This window comes from Geotrypetes seraphini, chromosome 11 (assembly GCF_902459505.1).
Source record: "Geotrypetes seraphini chromosome 11, aGeoSer1.1, whole genome shotgun sequence".
NCBI classification, from domain to species: Eukaryota; Metazoa; Chordata; class Amphibia; order Gymnophiona; family Dermophiidae; genus Geotrypetes; species Geotrypetes seraphini.
Window position 1 is genome coordinate 39,142,845 of NC_047094.1, and position 13,611 is coordinate 39,156,455.

At 41.9% G+C, this 13,611-nt stretch overlaps 2 protein-coding genes across 3 annotated transcripts in view; both read left to right on the forward strand.

Annotated features, from left to right (window-relative positions):
* USP7 (ubiquitin specific peptidase 7) overlaps positions 1-13,611 on the forward strand; it is a 396,159-nt gene that overhangs the window by 312,204 nt on the left and 70,344 nt on the right. The window contains exons 24-25 of one of the 2 annotated variants that reach the window (XM_033962812.1): positions 8,107-8,209; positions 8,290-8,367. In XM_033962812.1, coding sequence (XP_033818703.1) covers positions 8,107-8,209; positions 8,290-8,367 — 181 coding nt within the window. Of the gene's footprint in view, positions 1-8,100; positions 8,210-8,289; positions 8,368-13,611 lie in introns of both variants that reach the window. The other variant, XM_033962811.1, reaches the window with a different exon arrangement.
* On the forward strand, positions 5,001-6,111 carry LOC117368984 (synaptonemal complex central element protein 3-like). The gene has a single exon (XM_033962813.1). It carries the CDS (start codon positions 5,365-5,367, stop codon positions 5,632-5,634), a length of 270 nt encoding a protein of 89 aa, XP_033818704.1. The 5' UTR covers positions 5,001-5,364; the 3' UTR covers positions 5,635-6,111.

The window sequence follows — 13,611 nt, forward strand, 5'->3', positions numbered from 1 at the left end:
GGATTTCTGGCACTAGCACTAAGGTGGGTGATGCACCATAGAGAATGACACGGTGACAAAATTCATCACCGTTCCCGTCCCCGCAGATAACCGTGGGAAATAATCCCATGTCATTTTCTAGTGTCTATTTCAACCTCGGTCCTTCTACACCAGCATTCTTCAGAGCAAAGCTTGCGGGTAAGTGGTTGTGGCCATTCGTACTCTTGATTCTTCCCTCTCCTTAAAGAATGACATGAAGATGGTTTGGGACGGGAACGGTGATGAATTTTGTCACCATGTCATTCTCTAATGCAGTGATTCCCAACCCTGTCCTGGAGGAACACCAGGCCAATCGGGTTTTCAGGCTAGCCCTAATGAATATGCATGAGAGAGATTTGCATATGATGGAAGTGATAGGCATGCAAATTTGCTTCATGCATATTCATTAGGGCTAGCCTGAAAACCCAATTGGCCTGGTGTTCCTCCAGGACAGGGTTGGGAACCACTGCTCTAATGCACTACATGCTGAGGCTATTTGGTTCACGGAGCTCTTAGGAGCCAGTTTTGACAGGAAACTGCTATTTTGGATGTGATCTCAACTATTCAGACTCTGCTAGATGAGGCCCTGGTGCTCTCTGCAAGAATCTGTAACCAGCAGCTCTCCCTTTCCCTGGAATTTGTGGTACGTCTCCATCAGGCCTTTTGTTTGAAGAAGGGGTTGCCCATTCTTCCTTGGTTAGAGTCCATTTGGGGCTTGGAATTCAGAGGGGTCTTCAGGGGCCAAAAAGTTGCATTTGTCTGACAGATTAAACTAAACTAAACCTTAAGTTTGTATACCGCATCATTTCCATAAAGATAGAACTCGGCACTGTTTACAGGTAAATTCAGTAAATGAGAGAAGGACATAATAAGAAATTAGAGGTTATGAAGAGGATAGCTAGCTTTACATTTTAAATAGATAGCTTTACGTTTTGGAGAAAAGCCAGGTTTTCAGATGCTTTCAGAATAATTGGAATGAGCCTAGGTTCAGCAGCGGGGCAGGGAGGTTATTCCAAATCTCTGTGAATTTGAAGAAAAGGGATTTCCCTAATTTACCTGCATACATGACGCCTTTTAACGAGGGGAAAGATAGTTTGAGTTTGTGGGCGGATCTGGTAGTGTCAGGTCTCGAAGAATTCCAGGATAGTGGAATTAGGGGAGGAAGAATGCCATGTAGGATCTTGAATATTAGGCAGGTACATTTAAAGTGAATCCTAGAAATAACCGGAAGCCAGTAAAGTTTTGACAGAAGTAAAGTTTTTGCGAAGATCAACGTAGCTGCAGTGTTTTGGATCCGCTGAAGTCTTTGAAGATTTTTATTGGTTAGGCTTAGATAGATGGAATTACAATAGTCCAGTCTGGAAAGAATGATTGATTGTACAAGGACAGCAAAATGTTGTTGGTGGAAGCAGGATCTCACTTTCCTCAACATGTGAAGACTAAAAAAACATTTTTTTATCAGAGTTGAGATGATCATTAAAGGAAAATGTAGAGTCAATAATGATGCCCAAAACTTTGCTTGAGACTTCTCAGGAAACTACAAAGCCATGGAATAGAGGGAGATATACTAAGATGGATAGGCAAATGGCTGGAGAACAGAAAGCAGAGAGTGGGCATAAATGGGAAGTTCTCAGACTGGGAGAAAGTGACTAGCGGTGTGCCCTAGGGCTAGGTACGTGGACTCATCTTATTTAATATTTTCATCAATGACCTAGAAGAAGGAACATCCAGTGAAATCATCAAGTTTGCAGACGACACAAAGCTATGCTGGGCAATCAGATCGCAGAAGGATAGCGAGGAACTCAGGAATGACTTGTGTCAGTTAGAGAAATGGGCAGAGAAATGGCAGATGAAGTTTAATGTGGAAAAGTGCAAAGTAATGCATTTAGGCAGAAAGAACAAGGAACACGAGTATAGAATGTCAGGTGCAACTCTGGGTAAGAGCGAACAAGAAAAGGACCTGGGTGTACTGATAGATAGGACCCTGAAACCGTCGGCACAATGTGCGGCAGCGGCAAAGAAAGCAAATAGAATGTTAGGCATGATAAAGAAAGGAATCACGAGTAGATTGAAGAAAGTTATAATGCTGCTTTATAGGGCAATGGTCAGACCACACTTGGAATACTGTGTCCAACATTGGTCTCCCAACCTAAAGAAGGCTATAAAACTGCTGGAGAGGGTGCAGAGACGAGCAACGAAGCTAGTTAAGAGACTGGGATTATTCTCCCTTGAGAAAAGGAGACTGCGAGGGGATATGATCGAGACTTTCAAAATACTGAAAGGAATTGACAAAATAGAGCAGGAAAAAAATTATTTACAATGTCCAATGTGACACGGACAAGAGGACATGGGCTGAAGCTAAGGGGGTCAAGTCCAGGACAAATATCAGGAAGTTCTGCTTCATGCTACGAGTGGTGGATACCTGGAATGCTCTCCCAGAGGAGGTTATTGCGGAATCCACCGTCCTAGGATTTAAAAGCAAACTAGATGCACATCTCCTTACAATAGGCATAGAGGGATGTGGGTGACTAATATTACGCCAGCACAGGTGTACACCCGGCTGGGCCTCCCCGTGTGCAGATCGCCGGACTTGATGGACCAAAGGTCTGATCCGGAGATGGCAGTTCTATCAGTACACCCAGGTCCTTTTCTTGTTCGCTCTTACCCAGAGTTGCACCTGACATTCTATACTCGTGTTCCTTGTTCTTTCTGCCTAAATGCATGATCAATTGTTTATACATAAGAACATAAGCAGTGCCTCCGCCGGGTCAGACCATAGGTCCATCCTGCCCGGCAGTCCGCTCCTGCGGCGGCCCAAACAGGTCACGACCTGTCTGAATCACCAGAAGGGGCTCCCTTGCCACCTTGGTTTCTCATTGAAGTCCTATCTTCCCATCGTAGTCCTAACCCTCCGGTCTTGCACATGCACGACCTGTTGGGTTTCTATACTTATTACCTGGTTAGCTTTCTATACCTGTGTTACATCCCAGCACCTCTCTCAGTATCCCACGATCCCTTTATCCCTCAGGAATCCGTCCAATCCCTGTTTGAATCCCTGTACCGTACTCTGCCTGATCACTTCCTCCGGTAGCGCATTCCAAGTGTCCATGACCCTTTGGGTGGAAAAAAACTTCCTTGCATTTGTTTTGAACCTATCTCCCTTCAGTTTCTCCGAATGCCCCCTCGTACTTGTTGTCCCCTTCAGTCTAGGAGTGTCGCTCACAAAAATACCTGCAAATCTGGAAAATTGTTGGCTTTTAGAACTTATCCCTCACCAAAACAAAATTAGCACATACCTGGTCAATTGGGCATTGCCAACTTGCATTTTTAAGCATTTGCTTCAATGCTGTTAATGGCATAGTCCGTTTATAGGATAAAATTCTGAAACTCCATTCACGGATTCAGTCCCTTCTCTGCGCTTGCAGGCCTTTAGCCTAGGAGGTGTTGCAAGTGTTGGGGTCGATGGCATTCATCACTGAGTTAGTACCTTGGGCTAGGTCATGTATGCATCTGCTCTAGGAGGCTGCCTTGTTGACTTCATCTTCTCAGTTGGACAAGCTATCTTGCCATGTGGTTCTCAGGTGGATGGTGAGACACAGTCTGGATTGGTGGTTAGACAAGTGCAATTTGTTGGGGGCATGGATCTGGAGATGACAGAATAGATTCTTGCACTGTAGATGGCAATCTGTATGGCTGGGGCAGTAGCATAGGGTTGCTTGTCAAGGGCAGAGGCAGCATGGTTGATCAGTTGTTTTGAAACAAGGGCCATTCAGCTTGGTGTTCTCTACAGGGCAATCAGGGTATTGTCTGAGAATGCTATGGCCATGGTGTATAAACTGCTTGGGAGACACCAAAGGTTTGGATGCTGGTGCAGGAAACAGACTAATGAATTGGGCAGAGCAGAATCTTCTGTTCTCATGTTACAGGGACCAACAACATGGAAATAATCTACCAAAGTAGAAACAGGCTGGTTCCAGAAGAGTGGTCCCTGTTGGAGGACACCTTTCAGAGGATTGTAGGTTATTGGAGACTCATGATGATGGATCTAATGGACACAACAATAAATACTCAAGTTCCAAAGTTCTTCATTCACAGAGTAGACCACTTCTTCGCAGTAATAGGCACCTTGATCCAGCCTTGGCCCCATCCAGAGTTACTGTGTTTCTTCCTTGGCCATTGCTAGGCTGAATGATACAGTGGATTGAAGCACACTAGGATTTAGTGATTGTAGTGGTGCTGGATTGGCTGAGGAGACCATGATATGGAGATCTGGTGAGGATGAAGATTTGGGATCTAGTGCCATGTCAGCTGATCTGTCCTAGAAGCACATTTGTATGTCAAACGTGGCTCCGTGTTTTCTTACAGCATAGCTCTAAAGCGAGCACAATTGTTAAAGAAAGTCTATTCCACCATTGTCTTCAAGACATTGTTGTATTCCAGGAAACAGGAACTCCTTGGCTTATGTTAGGGTTTGGAGAATTTTTGAGGACTGGTGTGATGACAAGTGAGTTTCCATTATTTGAGATAGTAGGAAAGGAGTTAGTTTTTCCAAGATGGCATGGATAAGGTTTTGGCTGTGTCTTCTAACTAGAATAGCATATTTTCAGGGGCTGGTTCAGGGCCGACCTCTGGCACTGCATGTTGATATAGAACAGTTCTTCAAGGGTGTTAAATATCAAGCCCTTTTAGGAGGATTATTCTTCCCTGGGATTTGAACTTGGTGTTGGGTGTTGTCAGCCTCGGTCAAAGCACCCTTCTGACAGGCAGCACTTAAAAGATCTTTCTCCCAAGGTTGGCTTGGCACATTGCAGAGTTCACCGTGCTTTTACAGGGAATCTCAAGCAAAATCTATTCTTGGATATACATACCATTTCAGAGTCACAAGATTATTATACATTTCTTTTTATTAGAAGATTTAAAGCGGGGGGGAGGAGGGTACGTGAGGGGGCGGGAAGGAGGGGGTGCGCTGGAAACCCATCGCGCGCGCTTTTCCTGCCCTTGTGCGCAATCGCTGTTGCCTCTTCCTGTCTCTCTCTAGTTGGTCCCATCTCCCCTTTCTTTATACACATTTGTTTAGTTAATTCGTTTTCCCCAAAGAGCCAGTTATTGTACAAGGTTTTGTTCTAACTTGACACATACAAAGGACCTAATAACTAAAATCCAGGCTAAATGTCTCAATGTTACAGTGGGAGTAGGAATTGGGCACAGCCGGGGGGGCATTTAGAGGCATATTTCGTCCTGGAAACGGAGGGGCTTGGTCGTCATGTAACCCGGCGCCATGTCGTAATGACCAAAGCTCTCCCACGCCTAGACGCTGCTTGACCACCCTACCACAGCCATAAACGGATGGCGGAAATGGAGCCTGGGGAACACAACTATGACAGTGTATCAAAAATGCTGCGAGACCTGAACAAGGATCTAGAGAAAATGCTTGAAGAAATGGAGAAAATATCAGTGCAGGCTACCTGGATGGCCTACGACATGGTGGTGATGCGGACCAACCCAGCCCTGGCAGACTCCATGAGGAGGTTGGAAGAGGCCTTCCTCAAGTGCAAAGAAGAGGTAGAGAAGAATTGGCAGGACATCCTGAAAGAAACAGCCAAGGAGAAGGAGTGAAAGGTTCTGTCGCCCCTCCACCCATCCCTGCCAAAGTTTGCTTTTGTCACTCAGTTATCGGAAACTTTGAGAGTGCTATCCTCACCTTTGGAATATGAAGGGTGCTTGCCTGAGTAAGTTAGCATCCTCATTGGCTTATATGTACCAAAATATGAACAAAAGCATTAAAATCATTTTAGTTAAGTCAGAAAAAAAAAAAAAAAAAAGAAGATTTAAAGCGTACGATAAAATCATTGTGACCCCTGAGGCAAGCTGTTTTTGAGCCGAAATACAGACAGTGTTGTGTCTAAACAATGGCTACTATAAAATACTGAGTGGAGTGGAAAGGATAGATGTGAATCGTTTATTTACTCTTTCCCCAAATACTAAGACTTGGGGGCATGCGATGAAGCTACTAAGTAATAGATTTAAAACAAACCAGAGAGAATATTTCTTCACACAGTTTGTGATTAAACTCTGTAATTCATTGCCGGAGAATGTGGTGAAATCAATTAGCTTAGCGGGGTTTAAAATAGGTTTGGATAATTTTCTAAAAGAGAAGTCTGTAGGCCATTATTGAGATGGCTTGGGGAAATCCACTGCTTTATTCCTAGGATAAGCAGCATAAAATCTGTTTGGATCTAGCTAGGTATTTGGGACCTGGGTTAGCCATTGTTGGAAACAGGATACTGGGCTTGATGGACCTTCAGTCTGTCCCAGTATGGCAACTTATCTTCTTAAACTATTTTATTGGATGATTATCTTTGGTGGTTATGGGTTCTTATCCCTACTTTTTTGGGGGTGGATATTTGTATCGTGGAGATTCATTCTGGAGGGGGGTTCCTACCTTGTAGGGAACCATTTCTTCTTATCTCCTAGTTCCTGGGTGTTTTTATCCTAGAGGTGATTTCCCCTTTTCATTGTAACGTAGTCTATTACTCTTCCTTTGCTCGAGAGGAAGCTGGAGAACCTCAGTATTGGCTGGATTATGCATAAGGCTCTGTGCTGCTACTTAGAGGATGGAAGAATTTAAGAGGTTGGGCAAGGCTCTTTGTGGTGTTTGGGTATCTGAGGAGAAGTGAACTTGTTGTTTCCAAAGCTATGGTGGCCGGATGTATTAGGAAATAAATTGTTTTGGTGCATTTGCTCAAAGGCAGACCAATACCAGAAGAATTGAAGGCACGTTATACCAGAGTGCAAGTCTCCTCATGGTAGAACCTAGTTGATTCCTTGCTGCAGGTTATTTGCAGGGTGATGTGGTTGTCCCTTCATTCCTTTGGTATCCAGGCATGGCAGAAGGCATCCTTGGAGGGCTCTGGTGTTGGTACAGGGATTGTTGGCATCCCACCCTTGTTGAATACTGGTTTTGCACTTCCCACTCATCAGGAGTGGTCTAGAGAGGTAAGGAAAGAGAAATTTGATTTTACCTGCTAACTTTCTTTCCTTTCCTCTAGACCAGTGGTCCCCAACCCTGTCCTGGAGGACCACCAGGTCAATCGGGTTTTCTGGATAGCCATAATGAATATGCATGGAGAAGATTTGCATGCCTGTCACTTCCATTATATGCAGATCTCTCATGCATATTCATTAGGGCTAGCCTGAAACCCCGATTGGCCTGGTGGTCCTCCAGGACAGGATTGGAAACCACTGCTCTAGACCATTCCCAATCCTGTCCAGGTATTTGAGTAGGATGCTGTTTTTCTAGTTCTGAAGGTCCAGACAATGATCTGGGAAAAAAATGCACAAAAGTAAAAAGGAAATCTTTCCCTGGGTTGTTGGGATCTAATATTTAGTTTTACCTTACTGCTTGGTCAGTAGAAATATTGACTGGCTTAGGGTTGCATGAGACCTATAGGGTGATGTCACTCAGCTGTCAGTTTACTTAGGCCTGTAAGAGAGTATATACCCACTTGACACTTGTCAGGAATGATCTGGGGAGACTCAAGGAAAGAAAATTTAAATACTGCCAATGCCAAAAAATAGGTAAAAGTTAATCAATTTACTGGCTGCTAGTGAATTTGTAGCTTCCTCTGATTATTCACCCTAGTTTCTGTAACAGTTTCCATAGCCTATAGAAAAAGAAAAATGTATCTTGGGAGGAGAATTGACTCACTGGCTGTACTGTGCCCCCTACCCTTTGGAAGATTTGATGCGATTCTTAAACCTACCTTGTGCTAAAGGCACTGTCCAGGGTTACAGCTTCTGTACAGACAGTGTTCAGAGCCCAGTGGGGAAGGAAATCAGCCATTGCACAATAGTAACAGTTAAAAGTGGGATACAGGGTGTTTAGGTTTATAAAAAGAACTACAGCAAATGTCCCCTTATTGAAAACTGATGACGTGCTAGAAGGTTGTTGCACAGACCCAGCTGGAAAGTTTTGGTTTCAACTGGAATTTTCAAAGAAACAGGAACTTTCCAGACACTCGAATCCTTTCAAAGCATGCTCTGTCTGTCAAGCAAGTGTTGTTAATATAATATCTTGTTTAGTTACAGAGATGGACCAGGTAACCCTCTCAGACATAATTATGAAGGTACACTAAGAGATCTACTACAGTTTTTCAAACCTAGACAACCCAAGAAACTCTACTATCAACAGGTATGGCTCATTCCTAAGCCAAGCTTTTAAAAATACAGAATATATACTTTGCTGACCAAGATTTTCATTTGTTTTTCTAGCTCAAAATGAAAATTACAGATTTTGAGAACAGGAGAAGTTTTAAATGCATATGGCTAAACAGCCAGTTTAGGGAAGAGGTAGGTTGTATTTCTTTTTACTTAAAACCTGTAAACTTTGTTAGCATGTAATGTTTCAGTATTTAGTCTTCCTTGCTATTTTCAATTTTACTAAGTCTGCTTCAATTTTCAGAACTATTCTATTAAAAAACATATGTACTAATACCTGCTGGCTTTTAACGCTAGTTCATTTGGTTCAATTACCTGTTAAGCATATTTGAAGCCTCTCTTGGGTATCTTCCATTCTTTGAAGCTGCAAGCTAATTTTCAAAGGGAAACGCCTCAGAGGCCAGTGTTTGTACATGCAATTGATACATAAGCAAAGATTTTTCAAAACTTTGAAAAACTGCTGGCATCCATTTTAAAGTAGCTGATGGTTCTATCTACGTTTTCAGAATTCCCTTACTGAATGTTGCCAAATGGTAGAAAAAGTATGGGAAAAGCCTGTGAGCTGGGTTATTATTTGGTTTGATTTTTGCATCTAGGAACTAGTATGTAAAGTTCACAGCAGGTGGTAAAGAACAGGGTTAAAGGGCCCTCCCTTCAAAGTCTAGCTGCTAACTTGAGGATTTACTAAGACTATTTGACTACTCTTTGTTTGTCTATTGAAAGCTTCTATAGCACTATTAATGACTGGGGAGTCAATTCAGAGCAGTTTGCATGAGCTTCAGTAATGGTGGTACAATACAGTTAGTGATTCTGTGATGATATCCATACCTGAGCTTCAGAAGGTATTCATAGTTGGTTTTTGTGCATTTACATATCCTTTACTTTTAGTCTTTCTTTTGACTGAGTATACATTCTGGATAAGCTGTACAGAATCTATATTTACCCTAAATATACATTCATATTTATGGCAAGAGAAGGCAAGTTTAGCAAATCAGACCTTTTATTTCAGTATATTTTGGGTCCCCAGTAATCTCTCTCTGAATACCCCTCACCCATAGCATGCTTTTTATTTTTTGTTAACATTTCAATATATGTCCAAGAAAAAACTCTGGTTACAGAAATGATAGGTAAGAATCACATTAAACAAAGAAAGAAGAAAATAGAAGCAACTTATATTATTACTACTATTAACTTATTCTGTTCTCTTAGTTCACAAAAGAGAGAAGGAATCAATGCACTATTCAAGGTAAAGATAATGTATATAAAAATATATCCATCAATCTAAAGAAATAGAGAAGTAGTTTATAGCACACACTTTCATGGTATGGAAATTGAGTGTCATTCAGTGAAGGCAAGGGATATCCTACAGATCTGGTATTCAAAAAAAGCTAGCAAATAACCTGGGTCATAATACAGTACTCCCCCGAAATTCACGGGGGTTTCGTTCCAGGAGCACTTGCAAATTTTGAAAAGCCGCAGATGCGGTTTAGGAGCAGATTGGAGGTGGGAGAGGGCTTCAGGGGCGGCGGCAGATACTAAAAAAAACAATATTTAAGCTGGCAGACGGTTTGGCTGTGCAGAAGGCTGATGGGGGGGAGGAGGAATCAGCTGTGCATAAGGCTGATTGGCTGACCCGGGGTGGGGGGGGGGGAGAGGAGTCGGAATCGGCTGTGCAGAAGGCTCATTCACAGACTCAATCATTCCCTGTATTTTCTGACCGGAAGAGGCAGTCAGAAAATTTCGCAAATGACTTGAGTTCGCGAATTTGTGGGGGTCTACTGTGAAGCTTAATTCAATTAAATATGTTTACAACACATTTACATGGATCGATGAACCAAAATAATCCTCCCAATTGAAGTACACATGGCCTTAACTTTAGAAATTGTTGTCATCTTTTTTGAGTAGATCTAACTACGGAAGGGTAGATTTTTATTTTACAATTATGAAATAGTACATCTCTCTGTCAGAAGAGAAGCTCAGTGCCCAATCTCAGTCTGGTTCTAAAACAAAATTCACAATAAGTAGCAGGTATTCACTTTTATAACCAGGGCTGTGGAGTCGGTAGATAAATGTTCCGACTCCTCAGTTTTTTGTATTTCAGACTCCGACTCCAGGTACCCGAAATTTCCTCCGACTCCTCGACACTGGTTAATTTTCAGATCGTTAAAATGGAATGTCAAGTTGAGAGAAATGAGCATTTTCGACACCTCCTTCTTTTTGCTTTTAATCAAGGTTCTAAGGCCGCAGAAGCTGCTCGCAGCATTTGTGCTGTGTATATAGTGGATGCTATAGCTGAAAGAATCGCTCGTGATTGGTATGCCAAGTTCAAAAATGGAGTCTGTAGATAAATGTTCCGACTCCGACTCCTCAGTTTTTTGTACTTCTGACTCCGACTCCAGGTACCCGAAATTTCCTCCGACTCCAACTCCGACTCCACAGCCCTGTTTATAACTTAACAGAGAGACTGAATGAATTCTTTGCTTCGGCCTTTACGGAAAGAAGACGTAAGAGGTCTACCTGAACTGAAAATGGTTTTCAAGGGTAATTATGCAGAGGATCTGAAAGAAATCTCAGTGGACCTGGAAGTTGTACTAAGCCAAATTGACAAGTTAGAGTGATACATCACCTGGACTGGATTTATATGTTCCAGGGTACTGAAAGAACTCAAGCATGAAATTACTTATCTGCTGTTAGTGATCTGTAACCTGTCGCTAGGCCAATGTTATGCTGATTTTAAAAAGGGTTCCAGGTGTAGATAAATGTCCAGTTAGATCTTTTGTAATCCGCCTAGAACTGCAAGGTACAGGCGGAATAGAAGTCACTAATGTAATGTAATGTAATCTGGGAAATTACATATTGGTAAGTCTGACTTCAGTGCCGGGCAAAATAGTGGAAACAATTATAAAAAATAAAATTGTGGAACATGTAGACAAACATGATTTAATGGGACAGAGTCAGCATGGGTTCAGCAAAGGGAGGTCTTGCCTCACTAATTTGCTTGACTTTTTTGAAGGTGTTAATAAAGGTGAGCTGGTTTATCTAGATTTTCAGAAAGCTTTTGACAAATGTTCCTCATGAGAAGCTCCTCAAAGAAATAGTCATGGGATAGGAGGCAATGTTCAGTTGTGGATTAAAAATTGGTTATCGGACAGAAAAGAGAAAGATAAATAGTGGAGTGCCGCAGGGATCTGTTCTGGGGCCAGTGCTATTTAACTTATTTATAAATGATCTGGAAATTAGAACAAGTGAGGTGATTAAATTTGCAAATGACACTAAACTTTAAAGTTTTTAAAACACATGGAGACTGAAAAATTGCAGGCAGACCTTAGGAAACTGAACGACTGGGCGTCCAAATGGCAGATGAAATTTAATGTGGACAAATGGAAAGTGATGCACATTGGGAAGAATAACCCAAATCATAGTTACCAAATGCTGGGGTCCACCTTGGGGGTCAGTGCCCAACAAAAAGATCTGGGTGTCATTGTAGACAATACACTGAAACCTTCCACCATGTACGGTGATGGCCAAAAAAAAGTAGACAAGATGCTGGGAATTATTAGAAAAGGGATGGTATACAAGACTAAAAATGTTATAATACCTCTGTATTGCTCCATGTTGCGACCTCACCTTGAGTACTGCATTCAATTCTGGTTGCTTATCTAAAAAAAGAGATATAGCAGAACTAGAAAAGGTTCAAAGAGTGAACAAGATAATAAAGGTGATGGAACTTCTCTCGTATGAGGAAAGACTATAGAGTTTAGGACTCTTCAGCTTGGTAAAGAAACAGCTGAGGGGAGATATGGTTGAAGTCTACAAATCCTGAGTGGATTGATTTATTTTATTTTTTTTTTTAAATCTATCAAAAATTGTAAAGACTAGGGGATACTTAATAAAGTTACAGGGGAGGTACTTTTAAATCCAATAGGAAGAAATATTTTTTCACTCTGAGTATAGTTAAGTTCTGGAACACATTGCCAGAGGATGTGGTAAGAGCGGCCAACATAGCTGGCTTTAAAAATGGTTTGGACAAATTCCTGGAGGAAAAGTCCATAGTCTATTATTGAGGCAGACATGAGGGAAGCCACTACTTGCCCTAGATTGGTAGCATGGAATGTTGCTCCTAATTGGGCTTTTGTCAGGTACTTGTGACTTACATTAGCCACTGTGAAGATGGGATACTGGGCTAATTTGACCACTGGTCTTACCCAGTAAGGCTATTTTTAAGTTCTTAAAATGTTCTGAGATACATCAGGCCCAAAGCCACTGGCTGACCAGAGGCTTTCTTAACAAAAGGTGGTTGATAATATATTCGAGACACTGGAGGTAACGATTGTTCAAGTAATTTAAATATTTCTTGTAGGTATCTTCTAAAAGTAATTAATGATGCTACTGATGATAGTTTAGGAAAATTTATGAATCAAAGTGGGTTCCTTCTCACCTAGCATGCTTTTAACCCCATCCCTTGTAATCTCTCTTTACTACAACCCCTTCTCCAACCTTCCGCTAGTCACTCCTTAAGCCAGCAGCATCTCCGGTCTCCAGCTATTTAACTCTTAATTTTTGGATACTACTGCCACTTCCAGTGTCATAATAGTTGAAACAGTGGAGTGGTAGCCTAGTGGTTAGAACAATGAGCTGAGAACCAAAGAAGCTGTTAAAATCCTACAGCTATCCCTAGTGATCTTAGGCAACTGATTTAAGCTTCTATTGCCTTAGGTTCAGACTTAGATTGTATGCCATCCTGGACACACAAATAGTAAGTGGAGCTATGGGGCCTGAGGAGAGTAAATCAGCACTGAAGAATACTGCTTTTCACAAGTAGAAGGGACCTGTTTGGGGCCAGCACTGAATCAGGGCATTGATCCCACTGAACTATGGTTACCATATGGCTCCAGAAAACAGAGAATGGTTTGAGATATCTGGATTTTACTTCCATTGCTTTCATGTTGTCAGCCCAGTCAGCAGCTTGTGTGACTTACTCTGATTTGTTGATCATGTTTTATTGTAATATCATTTATGTAGAAGGTGTGAGGTATTTCTTGTCTAAGAAGTGGCCTAGTGTTGACATCAGTACATTGAAAAGTATAGGGGAGAGTGGTGAGCCTTGGGGTACTCTACTTGATGCTGACCATTCTTCCAATCTTTCTCAATTCATTTTTACTCTGTATGTTTTGTGAGGAATCCTCCTAGCCAAGTGTGCACTCTACCACTTATCCCTAGGAAGTTTGGATCACTAATATGAGTTGATGGTTTACCACATCAAATGCACTAGCTGAGTCAAATTGTAGTGCGAGAACTTGTCCAGTGCTCATGCGTGTTCTAATCTCAGATGTCAGGGCATTAAGTAGTGTTTCGGTGCTATAGTATTTTCTGAAA